This window comes from Rhododendron vialii, chromosome 9a (assembly GCF_030253575.1).
Source record: "Rhododendron vialii isolate Sample 1 chromosome 9a, ASM3025357v1".
In the NCBI taxonomy this organism is placed as follows: domain Eukaryota; kingdom Viridiplantae; phylum Streptophyta; class Magnoliopsida; order Ericales; family Ericaceae; genus Rhododendron; species Rhododendron vialii.
The window spans coordinates 7,709,714-7,731,385 of NC_080565.1; the positions used below are offsets into that span (position 1 = coordinate 7,709,714).

Genomic DNA, 21,672 nt, shown 5'->3' on the forward strand with positions numbered 1-21,672 from the left:
ACACATACATCGAACGGCTCCAAATACTATTGTGTCCAAAATTGTGTTCCTATATAATTGTAACACATACCAGGGTACTCATACATAATCACCAAATCATAAGTGCTTTTTGTTTTCCAAAACTATCTTTCGGTGGTTCTTGAAAAATGGGTTGTTCCAAACACAAGTGCTTTGAGGAAAGTTTTTTCAGAACAGTCCACAAGGTTTTGTTCTTTTAAAAAATCGAAAATGGATAACAAAAATGAAAAGTCTATGAAAACCGACCAGGCGAGACCGACTATGCGTATCGACAGCACGGAGGGTTCACTCCAGGTCCTGCACGGATGATTCGAGCCATTCAATAATTTAAAAAAAAAATCAAGTGGGCCCGTGAAAAATTAGCTCAATCGAATATGTGTTGGTGCTCGACCCAATCTTCCATTTTTTCACGGATCCGAAATCTGAATGAAAAAAAAGAAAGATTGGACCGAACACCTACCCATATCGGATTGAGCTGATTTTTCACGGGTCCATATTTGTTTTTAAATTATTGAACGGCTCGGATCATCTGTGCAGGATATGGAGTAGGCCCTGCGTGCCGTCGATACGCACGGTCGGTTTCTGTAGCAGAATTCTAACAAAAAACACAAAAAGAAAAGAAGTTACGCTTACAAGTGATTATTATTCATTGCTCTTGGACTATCGCATGGTGCTCCAGGGGCCTATGCCACCACAAATGTAAGGGCTTCATACATTTAGTTCCGAAGTCCGCGTTAATGTGTGGTGATAGAAGCCTCTGGAGCATCACGTGGCGGTGCTCAAAGAGCAGGTAATATTTTTCCTATCATTACAAGTTTACCCCCTTAATTCACTCACCATGTATGCATGGAGATGCGTACCCATCGTATAAGGGCCACAGCCCCACAACCATAGGACCTTTTCAGTGGCCCAATATCTTGTCAAACAAACAGCAATACTCGCTCAACCCCTTGATTCCATTTGTCCCATCCATTTCTCACTCCACTTTTCACTCACAGAAACTAATATATCTGTATATATAGCCCCTCTCATGCATTCAATTAGATCATAAGTTTGAGCAGAACATTGAGATCACCCAAGAAATACATCAGATTCAGAGACCCTTTTTTGTCATTTCACAAGGAAAGATGTCGAGCGCCCAGTGGAACGCAGGCGAGACCCACGGCCAGACTCAGGTAATATTCGCGAATCCAACCAGTGTTTGTATTTACTGTGGCTGATTTAGCCTTGTGTTATTGAACTTGTTGCGCGTTGTGTGGTGGGGCAGGCCAAGACCGAGGAGTGGATGCAGTCGGCCCAGAACACAGCGGACAGGGCTTGTGACAAGATGGCTGACTCCAAGGAGTCGGCTCAGCAGGGGAAGGAACAGAGTGCCGGATTCATCCAACAGGTATTAACCTGGCCCATCGATCCTAAAATATCACTTAGGGAAGCATGAATCCCTGAGCCTTAGGTGACATTGGAATCATTTGTACGGGGCACTCGACAAATACAAATGTGATAAATGTTATGCATACAATGCTATAAGATACTAGTAGCTTGTAAATATCGTTTACTCTAAAAACATGGTAAAAATACAAACACAAATGTGATGGTGTGTCCTTGTGTCGTTGAAAAATATTACTTAGATGAACTAATCACCGGACCACTATAGTTGCTTTTTTACTCTTTCCTTTGTTCTTTAGAAAAGTCGCTTCATCCTCATTCCGCCTAGGGGTTTTAATGTCATGATTTTATTTCAGGAAATTATGAACTTGAACAAAATTCAATGGAGAAAACGGATTCGCATAGCTATTAAATTGAACTCAGAGTAACGCTATAGTATATATGTTGATTTTGCTTTGATTTTGAAGCTTAATATCCCAATTTCAATTCTTACACAGACTGGAGAGCAAGTGATGCACATGGCACAGGGTGCCATTGATGGGGTGAAGAGCACTCTTGGAATGAATGAGAAGAATGAGAAGAAGTGAAGAAAGTTCCACTCTCTATAACATCATGCATGTGTGAGAGAAGGTCTTGAAGTAGCTTTGGATGATTTTTTTTTCTTTCTATTATATTATTGAGGTTTCTGTGAAGGAAACTCTCCTTAGGCATGAAATAAAAGCTGTATAGCTCTCTAGCAATTAATAATGCAGAATTAATCCTATAGTTGGGGTGCTGTTATATTAGGTTTGGTTTGGTTTAATGGGTTTTTATTAGGGTTTTCCTTCTGCGTAAATGGTGGATAGTGAAAATGGTTGAATGTAATCGATGCAGAAGTACTATTGCAATTCAAGAATTTCGATTATATTTCTTCTTTTATCGCTCTGTTTTAATTTCTTAAATATATAGGTGAAGTTATGTGATTTTTGACATGTTTCCCATCTTAAGCCATTTAGAAATTTCTTTTGTTTAGTTAGGAAGATAAAAAGAATGATGAGTAGATAAAAAGTAATTTTATTTTCCCCATATTTTTTGCTTTTTTCAGACAAATTGAAGATCCAAACATCAAGTTGCTCCATCATTGAAGATGGAGTTGGGAAATGCGACAAAACAAATGTTAAATATGAGACAGTAGCAAAATTATTATTATTTTTTTAAGAGAATATGAGACAATAGCAATTCAAGATGGTAAATAGTTGTTTAACTTTTATACGAGGAGAAGATAACTCACAGGTAATGGAGCTAATGAAATTTGAAGTAGAACGGTTAGGGTAAACAAAGAAGAATTAAGAGTTACATAATTACATGAATTCATTTTTTCCATCCATGCTACGTCCATTGCGCGTTCTATATTTACTGCTCAACATCTCACCGTCTGTTTCGGCAATTAATGGTCCAGATTTAAAAAAAAAACTCTTCTAGGGAAAAGCACTATTTTTAAAAATCCAGACGGTGAGATTGAGAGCGGTGAAGGGAGCAATGAATGTTGAGCTGTGTGCGTAGACTTTCTGAAAATATAAACACGCTCATTTTCTTCTCCTTTTCATTTGGAGGGAGGACCAAAAAGAAAGGACAGTTGGTTTCCAAAAATGCTAGTATGACTTTGGATTTTGGCGCTCGATTGGGGAATTAAACTCGTAGGATCGAGGGAGAAACTTTAATTTGAAGAAATTGGTTGAAATGAAAGAAGAGAAAATTGCAGATAGGGAGAATGCTTTGAAGAAGCACGCGGAGTTTAGAAGAGGGAGAATTTTCTGATTGGGAGGACAATGCTTCTATCTCTTTGGAATTTTAGCTTCCTATGTTTGGTTTCCAAGGCTTATTGTGCATGTTGTTAGGTTTGGTGTCGGTCTTTCGGTTTTGCTTCGGTTTCTCCCTTCCGTTTGTTTTCACTTTTTGTGGAGTTTTGGATTTTAAGGTATGATTTGGGTGTTGTAATTTGGTTTGGAGTTTTCGTTTAGATTTTTTGCAGCCATCGAAAATCATAATGAATTCATGTTTCTTATTTGGTGGTATCGATACAAAGTTTCAATACAAAAACTCCAATATAGTGATAACACAAAGTGTAACGTTGTGAAATCAATTGATCCCATCAATTCAAGGAGTTAATGAATAATATATTTAAGAACCTTGAATGAAATTTCTCATACAATCCCATTGACTTGGGTGAAAAAAGAAGAATGATCGAATAAAATATAGGGGATCAATCTAGGGTTTTCGCGTACCATTTGAGTTGAAACGAATTATTCTATTGATTAGCTTGTGGTCAATCTAGTTAACAAACCAAAAAATTTCAAGTTATGAATCAAAATTTTCAAATTAAAGAAACCTAAACAAAATAGAAATTGTTTTCTTGGTTGTATAATTTTACTTGGTAGAATTTGTGGTATTCATCCCGATGAGGAAATTTTTTTATAGGCCCCCACTGTACAAAAGTCAGGAATTCACTACTGCTATTGCTAGTAGCTTAAGATATATGGATTGCATATAACCATCCCTACATATAATAGGAATAAAGGTGGTTTGAACACGGATGTTGGAACACAAATTCAAACACAAACGCAATTGCCAAATTCAAACACAAACGCAATTGCAGTCGTATGGAACCGGGGATGCTGCTAAGCATTCCGGTGCCAAGTGGGTGTCAGGCGGTATCCGGTTGTTCATTTTCTCACAAACGGCTCGAATTGAATTTAAGTGCATACAGATCTTAACCGTCTATTGCTCGATGAAGATTCAAACTATCGATTGCCGAGATGACTCATCACCGCTACTAAACACAAATGCTTGACAGCATCTCCCAATCAGTGGTGTAAGATAGGTGTAGCCCGCACGTGCACCTCGTAATATTCATATGCAACGAACGTATCTACGTACATCCGTGTGCATACAAAATACAGTACAATCTACTCCTATGTCGGTAGCAACAGTGTTCTTAAGGAGTAAAAACCAGAAATTCGAATTTTGGTCGTTTTCAAATACGACCGTTAATCACCAAAATTCTCGGAGCTTCGTCTTCCAATTACGTGTACGGCACGATAAGACTCCAGAAGATCAGTTCTTAACCACCAAATCGTATCTCTAAATTCTCTCTCTCTCTCTCTCTTCCATATCCCACAAAAATTACACAACTGCCACTCCCCAGTGTCCACTCTCTACTCTCTCTCTCATCCATGGCCGCTCTGCAAACCCACCAAAATTACACACAATTCTGCAACTATTGTAGCCCCACTCCCAAACTCCCCTGCCGTCAAAACCCTAGCTCGGTCCCCTATCCAAGGAATTCGTCATTTACCGAGAAAGTCAGGGTTTGGAGTTCAAGAACAAGGATAGGCAGGGATGGATTGTGCCCTATCTGCTGCCGAAGCAAGACGAATGCCGAGGCGGAGAACGTTTCGCTCCAGATTCAGGAGGAGAAGAGCGAGACCGAACGTCCTCCTTTCGACATCAATCTGGCCGTTATTCTTGCCGGGTTTGCTTTTGAAGCCTATGCAACACCACCGGTGAGTCGATTGCTGAATGGATTGGATTTTGTTTTGATTTTTTGAAGAGGTTTTTGTTTTGATAACTCATGGTGTATGGGCCAACTTACGCCCCAATCCTGGGTGTCCAGTTAAAGCCGGAACAAAGTCCTGTATGGACTGACCTTAAGTTGATAGCACCGGGGCGGCTCTAGGATTTTATGCAGCGGTGACAAAAATACTGTTGGATCGCTTTTCCACCATCTCTCACTCTCCTAAATCAATTGGTGGTAGGAAGGGCTTTAATTAAGTTTTTCATGTCATTTGACATCGCACCCTCAAGTCTGTTTTTAGAGCGATCGCAAGGGGTGGCATTGTGTAACCAAATCCGTGGGGCACTGCGGGCCCAACAATCCCTCCCTCACGAAGACGCTCCCTTGACTTTTTGGCTCAATATCACTTGTTGAACTGCTTTTCTACCATCTCTCCTAAAACCAATTGGTCGTAGAGAGGGCTTCAATTAAGTCTTTTATGGCATTTGACATTGCACCCGCATGCATGTTTTTAGAGCGGTTCTAGGGAGTGGCATTGTGTAACCAAATCCGGAGGCACTTTGGGCCCAACAAATACATAACATATATGACGAAAAGCTCTATGCGAAACATAAACTCTAACTTGGTGAGATATGTTATAAGGAAAACGAAAATGTATATATAGATCCCATTAATTTGTTTACCAATCTATTTTTTAGGTTCCAAAATTTATTGGGGAGCTGAGTTTGATTTGGCTATATTATTTAGTTATCCAAATTTAATTGGACTTTCAAATAGTTTACAACATTATTACTGCTGCACATCCACAAGCACTTGTAGTGTATACCATCCAAACACACGCAAACACCTAAACACACACTCACATTGTGGACGCTAAACACTTAAACACACTCACATTGTTGTTGGGTATGCACTACAAGTGTTTGTGTGTTTGATTTTAGAATTCTTATTTATTTTAACTCTTATTTATTTTAACTCCGCACGAGTGATCTAGTGCCGACAATGCTAGAGAAAATCTAATTTATATGTCAAAAATAAACTTTTTAGTGCATTTTTTGGAAGCAAATCCCCTCATATGATGGTGTAGCTGCCCCTGGATAGCACCCGAAAAGTTTCGAACCTGTGATTTTAGGAGAGACCAAACCCCCAAGTTGGCTTAGTACTTGACCACAAGGCCAACCCTTGGGGTTGTATTGAATGGATTCATTGTTGGTTCCTTCTCTTCAGATTTGGCTTTTTGCTGGAAACGAGGGAAGAATAGGATAAAGAACGCTTTATTTTGTTAACTATTCATTATGTTTCAAACGATAGTTTACTACTTTACACAAACATGATGTTTCTTTACACTTCCAAAAAGGAGGCTAGTCCGCCCTACCCACGTTTCAAATTTCTACTTGGATTATAGTAGTAGTTTTATTGCAAGAATGTTGAAGTTACATAAGGTCACCCGCCTAACATCATTTTGAATGATCAGAAACCTGCCCAACCAAGAGTTGTAGAAAAAATAATGGTATTTTAACCATAAGTGTTAATTATTTGTAATCCTATTTTGCTTTTCAAAATGTTACATAGGGATGCACAAGGTTTATGTAATTATAATGATAGATGAGGATATCTTATTAGTTGAATAAGTTAATACAAAATATATCATAATCTTTTGGTAGTACTTTTACAATTTGTATTGGCAAAATTAAGTTCGTCTTTTATATTTTATAATTTTTTTGAATGTTAGCCCGACCAATCTCGAAATCCTGTGTATGTCCTTGGAGGCCACATGATTTTTGTTGGCCTAGAATTGGGTCCAAAATGATTAGGCAGTGACTTTTTTGTTAAAATCATTTGGACAGGAGAATCACATGGCAGAAGACGAAGAAGCCATGATTAACTCATATACTAGTTGGGACTTTCCTATGGCACATTCTAATGTTGAAGGGCTTTAATTTAATTTAAGCTCATTATAGGATAAGAATCGATTGCAGTCATTAGAGTGCTCCAATTCTAATTTGTGTTGGTTACATAAAGATCTACGATCAACTTTCGTATATGAATTCTCATGATTCCGAGAGTAGTGATTGCATCTATCCACTCTAAGACTTTCGTTCTGATCCTTGAAGAAGCTCTGCTTCAAAAGAAAATAGAGACGGAATCAAAGATGAATATATGAATCTGAGACCCGAAGATGTCAGTTTTAGTCTCGATTGAAAAACACAATAGTATCTCGCTATATAAATGTGCGTATGTATTGTGTCCAAGAGAAAATAGAGACGGACGACGAAAAGTGTATAAATCTACGGAAAAAATGATGTCAAGTAACTGGCCATTTCAGTGAAGTGATGATCTTCCGGATCGATATTCCGAATTCCCTTTTGATAGCAAAAATTTCTCATAGTAGCAGTACCAATTTGGTTCGACAGATGTTTTAGGTCCCTCCTTGGGACGATCCCAATGATAAGTGGGTTTTAATTGTTGGGTTGACTTCACGTAAGCCCAAAGAGCTTTGTGAGCCTTTGTGAACCCAATCCAGAGCCAGAAAGCCTAAATAGCCTTGAATCCTATTTCCAGGATGCGCAGGCCAACAAATTGATCTGTCGGCCACCGTTTAAATCTTTCCCCCGTGGAATTTTTCAGCCCAAACCTCCCAGAGAGATCAATCCCTCAGCTGGTATATCGTTCCACCGACCGCCACATCGATTTTCCTGAGTTTCTGGAAGTTCTGCGTCATGTTCGATTCAACCTCAAACTCTTCACGATCTATCGGCTGGCTTGGTGGACACAACGAGGACTCTTAGAGACATAGTTTCATGCTTGAAATTACTCTAATTAATTGAATTAATTTGATTCGGTCGATTATCTCATCAAGCTCTATATAAAGGAGCCCTAGGGTTCCGGAATTCATGACACAATTCAATCGTCTCCAACCTTGATACTCTGCAAAAGTCTCCACTCATACATCCTCTACAAAAGCGTAACTCACCGTGAGCAGCCACACCCAAGAGAGCAAACCCCTAAAGAACCCACATAGTTCTTGGGGTTTTGTGAATCAATTACCTCAATCAACCTCCAATCGAGTGATCCAACCTCTGAGGGATCAAGGTGGGAAGGCCACAAGGCCTTCGGATTGTTTAATCGCTTTCTAGCCCTTGTTTCAGCACTTGTAATATTTCTGTTTTGGCATGAGGAAGAACACTGGTTGACACTTCGATGTTCCGACTGGTACATTAAACCAGCATGATTTGGTGGCCAATAGATCGATTCTTTGGCCGCCAGATCCATCTGCTGGGACAGTTTTGCTTTCTGTTGTATACTATTGTTTGCTCTGTCCTGTGTGATTTACTTTATGTTCTGATCACCTTATTACTTGTTTAGAGGCTTAAAATCAATTTATGTGTGGAATCAAGTTAAACAGTGAAAGGCTTCATGTTGAATGAGTATGGGCTAGTTCTTTGGGGCTGGGGGGAGAGAGGTGCCTAACACCTTTCCTTCACCGTACCTTTGGCTCCCGATTCCAGAATCTCTGTCCGGTTTCTTGGTTCCTAAAACCAAGTGGTGACTCCCAACAATACAAGTGCACCGCAATGGGTACCACGGTATGTCGCCATAATCAAACTAGCTGATCACTGTGTGGTGAGACCTGCCGCCTCGATCCGCTAAATATGACGATTCTCATTGAGGATGTCCATCGTTAGGAAATAGGCTTGCAGGCAACCAGTAAAGAAGAGAGCGAGCGAAGATGAGTGTCTGGTATTAACCAAGGAACCGCTTAAATAAGATGAATGGTCAACCGGGAGAATGGGAGAGACAGATTGATAGACATAATATCTCTAGGTACTACAAATGGATTTGGTTTTTATGGTAGGTGGAGGGTTCGAAGACATTGAAGTCAAATCATACTAAATGTAACCTATGTGGCTATTCAAATTGGCAATAGGTGCTTCACAGGAAATTGTAGAGCCACAGTAACAGAAAGCGAGAAAATTATTAGCTTCTTAGCAAAAAGCTTTTAGATTTGAAGTGTTCAAGTGCTGTATAATCCCCTGTGTTGTATTCTCATGAACTGCATCAAGAGAGCATACCTTTATTTCTGTAATTATGGCATGCTTTGGTTTCATTTGACCTTTATTTGGTTTCATGCTGATGCAGGAAAACATAGGAAGGTGTGAGGTGGATGCAGCGAATTGCAAGACAGTGTTCCTTTCAGAGTATGCTGTCATTTTCGTGAGTTCAAAGTTTTATGTTTGCAATAAGAACCCTTGAGACAAATTGGTAATGCATATCTAGCATAAAGAGGTGATAGGATACTTTTGACAAAATAGTTCCATATTGAACATGCTGGTATTCTTTGGTTAAAAAGGCTGCTATCAGCAATATTTGGAAGTCGGTGGTGTTAAAAAAACAATATTTGGAATTCGGTTTCCAGTAAATGAAGCTACACATGTTTGAATGAAATGTCATTGCTAAAACAGCACCAATTTTAGTTCGGCTGGCATACTTTTTATTAAGTGAATGCAGTCAAGATATAGTGTTCTCATTTTCCCCTCAGATCCAGTGTTGAGGATAGCACTAGAAACCTAGCGCAAATTCTAAAGGCAAATTTAGTTGAGATTTAGTTTGAAGATAAAACAATATTATGCTGCCATAGTTGTGCAGAAGATTAGTTCACGTATTCGGCATATAGCATTACACAAAGGAATTGCTGCATTAAATGTACGTTTCCAGGAATTGAGTAATTTTAGCTCATGAAGTACTTGGTTTATATCATCCAATATGTGGAAGCGACAAATCAGTAAACTATATATCTTCTGAATAGCAGTTTATCTTCTCCCTCGAGACTCCTCAGGCCTGCCAATTGAGTTGGGCCGAAGGTTGCTCAAGCTCGGCCTGGAGTATAACTTATTAGCCAAGATCTGAGCTCAGCCCAACTGTATCTCACATCTCATAGTCAAAAGCTTGGCGTCTATATACAACACAACAGCCTTAGGGTGAGCAGGGCTAGCCCATTTTCATTATCTGTTTTTTTTTTTTCCTTTTTGTCAGTAGTAAAAGAATACTTGAGAACTTGTTGAGAATCCATAAGGTTTAAAAGTCCAAACTTCAAAACTGTCAACCAACTATTGGCATTTCATTGTTAATTTGCAAAATATTTACACATATTGAAAGTACTTTCGAAGTTGTGTTTTTGATTTTTTTGTGTCAAGCTTGGGCTTAGCTGATGTGCTCGACTTAGCGCAAGCTTAGCCTGATGGTTCAGGCTTAAGTTTCTTTACCAAAGCTGCCCATCCTAAACTAAAGCCCAACCTAAAACCTAAGTATCACTCAGCCCTGAAAAACCAACCCATGTTTAATAGTTAATTCGACCTGAAGAAGCTCGGCTCCAGCCGCTGTATGGGCAGGCTTTTCGTAATTGCTACTCATATTATTCTTTCTCAAATTGTTAAGATAAGTAAATGTGATTTCAGAAGAAAATTGAGGGTCAAGGTAATTAAATGAAACACCTCTGTAGGAGGTCTATAATCATCGAGGATTGTCATATGGCTGAGGTATAATTCTGGTCTACTCTTAATTCATTTAGTGCTACTGTTATGTTTCCCTTTTTCTTGTTCTTATACCCGACGTGCATGGGCATCTGGCTAGACTGAGCTGAATATGAACAAACCAAACCACCTTGTCCTGACAAGCACATGCACATACAAATGAACCATCTTTAATGGGAGTATATCTTTGTTTAAAGTAACGTTCCCGTTTCCGATGTCAATTCTGCAGGTCATTTCTGCGTGAGATCTATGATGGTCAGTTGTTCATAAGCCTAAAGAAAGGACTTAATTTACCTGCCATGGATCCATGGGTAGGTTGTCTTTCCTAAACAGTCAAATTTCTATGGGTTCCAATGGCAAGTTCTAGTGTTTGTTCTCATTGCCTGACTTAACTCTGTACATTATTTTAATAAAAATCTCTATTTTGATTACAAAGATTCGAAACCATCCAGTTTAGGTTTAAATACTTGTTTAGTGTTTCGAATATTTGTGTGCTTTCAGGGAACAAGTGATCCATATGTGGTCTTGCAACTGGATAGTCAGGTTGTCAAAAGCAAGGTTAAATGGGCGTAAGTTGCTGGTGTTTTCATTTATGTCTTGATCAAATAATTTTAGTTGAAAGTTCTTGTGGTGCACAACAGATTTTTTTATTTGCCCGTACCTAAAGGCACTTGACATTAAAAAAAGGCATGTCTTAAAAAAAAAGTTAAGTGCCACGAAAGGCCAAATATCAAGATAAAGTTAAGTGCCATGAAGGGCCAGAAAATTGAATACAGGTTTAAAAGCCACGCAGGAATGCACACCGAGTAAATAAATAAAGTTTTAATTGCCACACAGGGCAGGGGAACATGGAATACGAACAGGAACTTTAAACATCACCTCCGAGCTTGGTCGAGTCTTGTACTAATTTGATTTGTGCTTGTAGCTATTGAATTGCTATTAACTTAGAGGTTCCTCATGAAGGGAATCGAGAGAGACAAATCCACACACAAACAAACACAAAACTTGTATTTATCACACACAAAGTTACTTCTTTGAGTTTAGACATCATTTTTCTTGTTCATTCGTTCCAATTTAATCTGCTTTCTGTTCACTTTATGGACTTCTAGCTAATTTATGTTGGACACACAACCAATGTTGATAAGGCTATTGAGTGTGAGCACGCATTTCTCGTGATCGGTTATGGAAAAGATGACTATACAGACTTTCTCTGTTCCAAAACAATTGGGACCCAGAAGTTCGGGGGCAGAATGACATTGGCATTGGCAAAGTTACCCGAGATCTCTTCTATAGATTTATACCTTCAAAGGTGGATGGTAATGAAATATATGTAGACATGTGGTGGCTCAGTATCAATCTCAATACCATCCATCTCTGGAAATATAAATTTGTAGAGGAGATCTACTTTGCCATTCTGCCCCCAAACTTCTGGGTCCTAAGTGTTTTGGACCCAAAGAAAGTCTGTATTGTCATCTCTACCATAACCGATCAAAAGAAGTGTGTGCTCACACTCAGTAGCCTTATCAACTTCGGTTGTGTGTCCAACATAAATCCCCTAGAAGTCCATTAGGTGAAGAGAAAGCAGATTAAATTGTAACGAATGAACAAGAAAATAACGAATGAACAAGAAAAACAATGTCTAAACTCAAAGAAGTAACTTTGTGTGTGATTAATAAAAGTTTTGTGTTTTTGGTCTCTCTTGATTCCCTTCATGAGAAACCTCAAGTTAATAGCAATTCAATAGCTACTAGCACAAATCAAATTAGTACAACGTTTGCCAGTTCTTGACATGACTATGGAAGACTCCACCGAGCTCGGAGGTGATGTTGAAAAATCTTGTTCATTATTCCCTATTCCCATGCCCTGTGTGGCAGTTACAACTTCATTTAATTATTTGTGCAGTCCTGCGTGGCTTTTAAACTTGTATTCAGTTTTTTGGCCCTTCGTGGCACTTTACTTTTAAAATTTTTTTTATTTTTTTTATACGCCTTTCCTGATATTCTCAATAGTGTTCGAGTGCTACTGTGTGAATGCTTCGATTGGGGTTCTTTTTGTGGAAGGAGTTAGTTACAAAGTCATAAGATAGAATAGCCAACTAATTGAAGATTCTAAAGAAGGCTTTCGAGGTTGGCAATTATGTAGTAACTTAAGGGAAGGTGATGTTAAAAAATAAGTCTGCCTCGGTGCCTCCCATTTCTTCATACTGGGATTATTCTAGTGGTACCTTCCCTCTTCACCAAATATGGATTAAGTTGGAAGTGCCTTTCCTTGCAAAATGATTGTAGATCTTACCTGATATTTTTATGATAGTGATTTGCATGCTATAACTGTTGCAACCTTCGCATTTTACTGATGTTGAAGAAGCACTAAAAAGTTCTGGCATGTATTGCACTAAAAAGTTTTGGCAAGTATTGAACCTTCATATCTAGTTGCCTTGTTATGTGATGCACACGTGAGAACATTAAAATATGTGAATGTTGGAAAGTTGTAGGTTTCACTGAATGTAGCTTCATTTCAAATATCTGGGATACATCTGTTTCCTATATGCTGTGATATCCCAATAATTTTAGAAAAAAAAGTTGGTAGTCTTGTGAAAAATTGAATGGTTTCAGGACAAAGGAACCGACATGGAATGAGGAGTTCACGTTGAATATCAAGCTGCTGCCGACAAAGAATCTTCAGGTCACAATGCTTCTTGTGAAGCAATGATTTTCCTTCTCTCATTCTTTTGCATTGTGTATTTTTACTTTTTCTTTGTTGACGGTGGCAAGTCCAACCATAATCCAACTTTTGACGTTTCTTTTATTTTTCAGAGTTGTTATTGCATGATAATGGCACAAATGCACGCATTACGACAACCATCACAACATAGACACCAACACAAGAAGTCAAGGACACACAAAAAAACACTCGGCACGTCATTTAAGACGACAAACAAAATATAGCTTAATTTAAATAAAACAATTGTTTAACTATTGCGGACTGAAGCACAAAAGTTTGATCAAACTATAAAGTTTGAAACTGTATTACATCTTAACAAAAGAGACTAAGATGGAGACTAGGGAAGCTATGAATGATGAAGACACCCACAATGCGGTTGTGGCTGGGATACCTCATGATGAGTACCAATCATCAGTAGGGAGAGTGTTGCACGCTACCGACTTATGGGTAAATGTGGGAGATGTTACATATATATCGTGGTAATCATATCACTTGTTGGAAAACAATGGTTCTTTAGTGCCAATGCACCGTTGGACTTTGACCACACTAATACATAGACCGGTGATTTTAAGTGGTGGCAGACTATGAACAGAGAGATTGTTGGGCACTGAATACCTAGTATTGGAAGGTACATTGGGAGTGCTACAAAGTTTAGGATATGCTCCTATGTAGAGATTATTCTCTCCTGTTTGTGGAGTAGAAGAGAAATATATTAGGAGGCTAGGCAGTTTTGTACTTTGAGAGTTCCCCATGTTATTTCTATAACTGTAGTTTAGGGGAAGGGTGGCTAGCGCACCTTTGGATGTATTTTCTTTGCAGGAGGATCTTTTAACTCCCAGGTAGTCTCTTGAACTCCAAAGTGTTAACTTACCGATTTTCCCAGAAGCGTAAGCTGTTAGAAAATGGGCCAACCAATGTATGTGATGCCATTTAACACCGTCCTTCACGTGCACCTCTGTCTTGCATGTGGAGATGTAAACATCCACACACATTGAGAAAGAATCCAAAGGGGAGAAACATAATGCAAATGGGAAACAAAGGCAAAGAGAGAGCTTGACCACAAGACCTCTCGCAACTTGAGCTTTGATACCATGTTAAGTTACCAATTATTCAAAAGATTAAGATTTTAGGAAATGAGCCCAACTTTGTGTATCATGTTATTTAACATGGTGAAGCAAAATCGCACATCGCCTGGGTACCAAAGTACGTAAGCGTGAGGGAAACCTCACTTCAACAGCTAGCTTTTGGAGTTCAGTTCTACCCAAGACCATGTAAAATGTATCAGAGCTCAAGTTGGGAGAGGTCTTGGGTTCATCTCTTCGTTTGCATTCTGCTTCTCCCCTTCACATTCTGTTTTGCTCTTTCTATAAAAATTTGCATCTCCACGTGTAAAACAGGGTTGCTCGTGAGAGAGGGTGTTGAATAACTTGATATATATTATTGGGCTCATTTTCTACTAACTTAAGCCTTTAGGACAACTGGTAACTTAACTTGAGAGGAAGGGTGTGAAGCGAAGTCCCACGTCGTCTCGGTACCAAAGTGATATGAAGTATATAAGCGTGAAGACTCTCTCATCTCAATAGGTAGCTTTTGAGGTTGAGTTCTACCCAAGATCGTTGATATGGTATCTGAGCTAGGTACCAGAGACGGCTATGGTGCATGCCTTTGTCCTGCACAAGGCAAGAGCTACAGAGTAAGCACATTGCGCGTGAGGAAGAGTGTGAAGCGAAGTCTTACATCGCCTGGCTACCAAAGTAATACGAAGTAAATAAGCGTGAGGGCAACCTCAATTTATGTGATTGTGTCATTTAAGTCCAAATGTCTATGCGCACTGAAGAACCTTTGTTCATCCATGATCTAACAAGTGATATATAATTGCAACACCATATGTGAAACATCTTTTATACATGCTGCATAATCCTAGTTATCCTTGTCCAGGTCATTGCATAAATCCTTAATATTTTCATCCCTAGTATGTTTTTCCGGATCCTCTTCGATGGGCCCTAACTTCGGATTCTCCAAGTAAGGATGTTCTTTTGCTCTATTGATCTTAACGCCTTGCCTTCATTCAAATGACCTACTCACTCTCAATTACAAAAATACGACTTCTTCCACTCTATTTCCATATATGAAAGAAAAATTACAAACTCGATAAAATGTGGGATACATAGAAATGTGTGATTTGTCAATGAAATTGCCAACAAAAAAGGAAAGCTCAGCTAGAGCAAAAGAACATCCTTACTTGGGCAACCTAAGAAGAGCCACTGGAGGAATTCCTCCTTGGCAGAAGTAGCAACGAACTCAGTCTCAACAGCAGATTCTGCATCATCCTCGTCACTATTTTCGGTAGCTTGAGCGGTACTCAAAGTGCCAATTCTTGAGTCAATTTACGAAGAGAAATCTAAGGAGGGAACACTTCATCATCATCGGATTCAGGGACACGAGCTTGAGATAAGAGATGATAGAAAATGACCCCAAAAGGAAGCACACTAGTTGTATTAGGTTTCTTAGCACCAAACTTAGCAATATACTTAAAAGTCACCCGACACCAATCAACGCGAAGATTTTTTGAGATGGCTTGAAGAGCAAAGTCTCGAGTAGCCGAGATTTCAGGGAAATTTGAAGTTGGTTTGACATTATGAAAAAAGAACAAGTTCAGCAAATGGAAATCACAAGTTAGCAATCCTCAATGCACAGTATTTTTCTCGAATTTTTGTGTGTACCGGTGAGGTCATCTAAAATAGAATGTTTGGTGATCATATCAAAATGACGAGGATGTTTTAAAAGATAATCATAGTTGTCCAAGGGAGCATGTCACGCCCCGATCTCGCACGACCCAAGCACGTGAGTTCTAAAAAAAAAAAAACTCCATACAACGATAAAAGAATATCTTTATGTAAAGGTCCAAGTCAAATGGCATAATACCAAATCAGATCGCGCCTAAAGGTGACCTGATTTTTATATAAAAAAAAATTGGAAGGGAGTGTTAGCTTCAAGGGATTTTTCAAAATGGTCTAACACCAAAAAAAGGAAAACCCGGAAGTTTTACCATAAAGACCAACGAGGCTTCCCACCTCTCCAACAATAGAAAAATTACCTATAAGCGTATTCATGTGTCAAGTTTTTTAGAGAGTCAAAATATGTGATTAAATTTATTACAACCCAAAAGAATACCAAGTCACAGGACTTCCAAAATCTTACTATCAAATTAGTGGAATACAAGTATGTCAACTAAGCTCTAAAAAATATATATATAACAAATCAAACATTGTCATGCCTCCGGATCCACCGTCTTACCTGAAAAAGGTTGGATTATACAACGTGAGTCGACACTCAATAGGAAAGTGCTAAAAGCGAAGATAAGAGAACGCAAGCAAGATGCACGATACACAAAATAATTTGTTCTTGTCTACTTCTTTTTGAATACATCAATTCGTGAGTATATGCAATATTGTAAGAAAACTTACATTTTATTAAGCTTTAAAAGATAACCATTGGATATATCATAACTTAGAACAAATGAATACATAATAACTTTTACTTCTCATGCATCCAACCGAAATAATGATAAAAATAATCCGTTCAGATAATAATCCAAATCTCTAAATACCAAGTTATAACCAAACCACGTAAGCTCATCTCATCTCATATATCCAAAATCCTTCAAACATAATACACATCAAATTATAAGTCAATACGAGAAAATAAGAGCACATAAGGCCGATAGTCCAAATTAACAAGTTGTGTACAACCTTTTAATACGACTGCATGGTCAAGTAAAAGATAATTGTTCTGGTTGTTTATTGCTTCCAAGTCTGAAAACACCATGTAGAACAAGAAAAGTCCATAGACCACCTAATTGCACCAATGCTTTGTGTTTGGGTAATGTTGTGCATAATCGTTGTTATTTTCTAATGCTACTTGAAAACAAAAACCCTACTTTTGTAACTTCTGCTGAACTTTAAACTTAATCCTTCATTTGATAGTGAATTTCAGGTTGCTGCTTGGGATGCAAATCTTGTTACTCCACATAAGCGCATGGGGAATGGTAGCATTAATTTGGAATGCCTCTGTGATGGTGAGCTTCCTATGAACCATATGCACAATATGGATGTTTACAAATTATTGAATTCTACATCATCCTCGTTGGTTTTTAAATATGTTGGGTCTACGCCATCCCACTTGCAACGGTATTTTCCGATATTATGTGGGAGGAAATTATTCTAACTGCCTATGGGCATTGAATAGATATTGACCAGAAAGTGTTTTTTTTTCCTGGATGTAGCAATGGTTGCAATACAAAAACATCATTATCCAGATATACTAGTAACGAATATGCCTGCCAATTTGGTGAATATTTTTTATGACGGATTCCGAAATCTTCTCTAAGAGTGGCAAATATCAACCATGTTTTGCTAGGGACTTTACACGAAGTGCTGGTTGAATTGGAAGGAATGGGAGGTGGTGGAAAGATACAGCTAGAGGTATGTTTTCTAGATAAATCACTACTAGCGATTATGACCAGCTAGAAATGCCAGAGTCAAAGAGTGTGCTTATTAAATTCCTTTTATATCGTTGACCATAAACGTGGATTTCTGGAGATTTCAAAAAGTTATGAGTGCATGATCATTTGAATCTCTCAATGACCACAAGCTCACATCTTTATACTCTACTGATCTTTCTCCTCTGGAAGTACAGAGTTCTTATTTGGTAATCTATCTATTGGGAGATAATTAGTCAACTTGACTGGTCTTATGAGATAATGTGCTATCACTATGTGAATCGTGCTGGAACAATGAATGATTGACAATGATTTATAGTAGCTCCATTGAAATGATTTCTACTCCTTTAAATGAGCACCTTCTAATGTACATGTATTCCGAAAAAACCAGTTGAAATCTTAGGTAAGGATCCATGGTGTTTGTGAAGTTTCTTTCTCTAAAGTTTTTTCTTCACAATCTCACTTTCTTAGTCACGTGTCACATGCTGCACCTATCCCGCACTCGTCTTTGGTATTATTCAAAACTTGACCAAAATTTTGAGATGGGACAATTGAAAGGGACGGATGCGCTATCGCGCCCCTCATCCACTAAGCACTAAAATGCTGAGCCAAAAATAATGGGTGACACTGAAGAAGCCCAAGGGAAAGTCCAAGTGTAGTAATGCTTAAGATGGGTCATATAACTCCATGCATTGGAACAAAGACTTTGAACACTTGACAGACTTTGAATACTTACAATACTAGAATCAATTGGGCGGAGCCTCTAAAAATCTTCCCCTGCCCACAATCAAAAGACTCAAATACGCACTCCCGATGGATTTGTCTTGATCTGAGAATCACCAACAGAGTTCAGAGTGAGGGAGCATGTTGTATTGCGTACGCCAAACCACCCCCCCCTCGCGTTTGTATCCTCTAAGGGTAGTTTAGTCAGAGAGTTGATTAGGGCTTTTCTATTTAACCTATATAGTTTTGTATGGGTTTTAAAATATGTTCTTACGGTTTGAAGGAGGAGAAAGAAGAGAAGCAGAACTAGAAATAAGGTTAAAAGATATTGAGGCGTTACTCAACCCCTCTCCACACTTGGTCTTATACTTTTATGCAAAAAAGAGATAATGACCAAAAATACCCAAGCTAAAACTAATATCACCAAAATAAACTCTAACACTCCCCCTCAAACATGCCTAGCTTGGTGGTTTACTGCTGGAAAGGAGAACGACCAAAGGGCATGTTGAGAATATCGCCCAACTGATCTGCAGAGTGAATTTAAGGAGTAACGATTTCCTTCCTCATCATCACATCTCGAATAAAGTGACAATCAACCTCTATATGCTTAGTGCACTCATGGACAACCGGGTTGCTAGCAATAAAGACGGCAACCTGATGATCACAAAACATTGGCATAGGAGAGAAGTTGTAGGTATGCCAAGACTCGAAGAAGTGAACGGACCCACAACATTTCAGAAGTCATGTACAACGATATTCTGCCTCATCACTTGAGCGGGCAATGACAGTTTGTTTTTTACTACGCCAAGTAACAAGATTGCCGGCAACAAAGGTGCAATAGCCAGAGGTAGATTGCCAATGAGAGCAACTGCCAGCCCAATCAGCATCACTAAATCGAGTCATGGTCAACGAAGAAGAGGGTCGATGTAACAAACCACAACCAGGGGTACTCTTTAAATAGCGTAATATGTGACAAACAACCTCAAAATGTGGGGGTCGAGGAGCATGCATATACTGGCTAACAACACCAACAACATATGTAATGTCTGGACGAGTAATAGTAAGATGCATCAACTTCCTGACAAGACATCGATAACCACAAACATCCAGAAAAGGTTCACCCTGTTCAGCATCATGCTAATCACTAAAGTCCATAGAAGTGTCAATAGGCCGGGCACCAAGAAGACTGGTCTCAAAAAGAAGAATCAGAAGATCAAGCACATAGTTTCGCTGACAGAGAGAAATAGCCTGAGAGCATGGGCAACTTCGATCCTGAGAAAGTAGCGAAGATCATCACTCCAAATATGTTTTGGTACCTATATATGGAATAATATGGTCCGAGCAACAGCTAACAAATGGCGATGCTTACGTTCTGCAACACCATTCTGTTGGGAAGTATGAACACTACTAGTCTTGTGAATAATCCCACGATCAACACAAAAATACTCAACAGTGGACTACATAAATTCCAAAGCATTATCAGATCGAATAATTTATCCGCTTATCGTACTGCGTATAGATCTCATTTTAAAATTTAGAAAGAACATATAGCAACTCAGATCTTCGTTTTGATAAAAATAACCATAACATATGAGAGTAATCGTTAACAAAAATAACAAAATACTAATTCCCATTAAGACTCGTAGTGCGAGATGGACCCCAAATATTTGTATGGACTACATCAAAAGACTAAGTTTGATGACCATGACTGGTACTCGGACTGAACTGCGTTGATGTTTTCCTAGCTGACAACCTTCACACGCAAAACTAGGCACACAACTCAAAGCAGGAATAGCTAACTTAAGCTACGCCATTGAGGGATGGCCTAATCGAAAATGCCATTGAAGAGGAGATACATAGCACTCAAGGCATACGAAGGGACCGTAGAGGTAGAATCAACTGTCAGATAATAGAGACTGTCCTTCTCATGCCCTGAATCAATCATCGTCTTCGTCTTGAGGCCCTGAAAATCACAAGTAGGAGAAAATGTTACCAAGCAATTTAATGTTTTAGTCAACTGATTAACAGAGAGCAAGTTAAATGGGAAATCAAGAACATAAAGATTAGAAGGAACCATTGGCTAAGATTATATGATGATTAATATGATGCAAATAAGAGAGGATGGATTAATTAACAAACATGTGTGAACTAGTGCCGGAATCCAGAATCCAAGATGGAGGTGTAAGGGTTGCACATGTGATATCAACTGAATTTGCCAAAGTTGCAGTGGAATAGGAAGGCAAGGCTGAACAAGAATGCAATGTCTGGAGGATTTTGCTAACCTGAGTAGTGAGAGCATCAATAGAATCAGAAGTAGGAGGGCTGTAACCAGAAGGAGAAAATGATGTTTAGACTGGGGCTGTGGAGCTCCGTCTGAGGCCTGATTCATATAATCTGATTTACCATACTTCTTCAATAATGGGGTTCTGTACGATTAGTAGCACTACAATGATCACATTTTCTATCTCCACGACCACCATTATGGCAACCACCTTGAGAAGTACCAAGAAAACAAATGCTGCTGCTGCCACTGCAGCTGGTACCACGAAAAATATTGTGACCACCACTATTAGAAACTAAAACAGGAAACTCCGTAACAAGAGTACTGGAGCTGGATGATTGTTCCAAAGATGATCAGGATAATCGAGAACATGCATTAGCGGCAGTAGGGAGATTCTCGCTAGCAAGTATTTTTCCTTGAACCCATGAAGATCAGGATCTAAACCAAAGAGCAAGGAAGGAAGCATGCGATCCTCCCAATGACGACGTTGTTGGACCAAGTCAGTGGTAAAAGGACGATGTTGCGATAACTGATCCCACGAACTCTTAAGAGTGCAGTAATACTCAGATAAAGACTGCCCTGCTTGCCTAGTAGTGAAAATCCTCTTACATAGCTCAAAAACCCTACAGACGTTGCTTTGCTATGACAATGAATCGGCCAAAGCATTTCAAATCTGTTTACTCGTATCACAAAACTCAATAAGAGTAGCAACATTAGGTTCCAAACTATGCCCGAGCTGACCCATAATAACAGAATCCTCATCCCACTTAGGGAGGTTTGGATCATCTTTGGGAGGTGGGGCATCTCTAATAGACTTTAATTGACACTTTCCACGCAGAACGGCATGAGCCCATGCTAAATAATTCTGACCATCAAGTTTGTTGGAGGTAATGGATCGCGGTAAATCATACCACCCTGTTGCTGTTCAATTTCACCCGTAGCCCGTTGGAGTTGCTGT

At 39.0% G+C, this 21,672-nt stretch overlaps 2 protein-coding genes across 5 annotated transcripts in view; both read left to right on the forward strand.

The window, feature by feature from the left end:
• Positions 1-916: 916 nt before the first annotated feature.
• LOC131300339 (late embryogenesis abundant protein 1) lies at positions 917-2,322 on the forward strand. Its single transcript, XM_058326116.1, has 3 exons — positions 917-1,193; positions 1,286-1,408; positions 1,902-2,322. Exons 1-3 carry the CDS (start codon positions 1,146-1,148, stop codon positions 1,989-1,991), a joined length of 261 nt encoding a protein of 86 aa, XP_058182099.1. The 5' UTR covers positions 917-1,145; the 3' UTR covers positions 1,992-2,322.
• A 2,059-nt stretch (positions 2,323-4,381) lies between these two features.
• The window catches only part of LOC131300340 (uncharacterized), a 36,759-nt gene continuing 19,468 nt past the window's right edge, over positions 4,382-21,672 (forward strand). For 2 of the 4 annotated variants that reach the window (XM_058326119.1, XM_058326118.1), the window contains exons 1-7: positions 4,382-4,946; positions 9,098-9,156; positions 10,718-10,799; positions 10,990-11,057; positions 13,101-13,170; positions 17,206-17,287; positions 17,629-17,693. In XM_058326119.1, coding sequence (XP_058182102.1) covers positions 4,617-4,946; positions 9,098-9,156; positions 10,718-10,799; positions 10,990-11,057; positions 13,101-13,170; positions 17,206-17,287; positions 17,629-17,693 — 756 coding nt within the window. In that variant the 5' untranslated portion in view covers positions 4,382-4,616. Of the gene's footprint in view, positions 4,947-9,097; positions 9,173-10,717; positions 10,800-10,989; positions 11,058-13,100; positions 13,171-17,205; positions 17,288-17,628; positions 17,694-21,672 lie in introns of all 4 variants that reach the window. The other 2 variants (XM_058326117.1, XM_058326120.1) reach the window with 2 other exon arrangements.

What these genes read in the sequence shown, in the direction of transcription:
- LOC131300339 (XM_058326116.1), top strand. Translation starts at nt 1,146, where the DNA reads ATGTCGAGCGCCCAGTGGAACGCAGGCGAGACCCACGGCCAGACTCAG. An exon ending in AGACCCACGGCCAGACTCAG is followed by an intron (nt 1,194 to 1,285) that starts GTAATATTCGCG and finishes GTGGTGGGGCAG; the next exon opens with GCCAAGACCGAGGAGTGGAT. An exon ending in GTGCCGGATTCATCCAACAG is followed by an intron (nt 1,409 to 1,901) that starts GTATTAACCTGG and finishes ATTCTTACACAG; the next exon opens with ACTGGAGAGCAAGTGATGCA.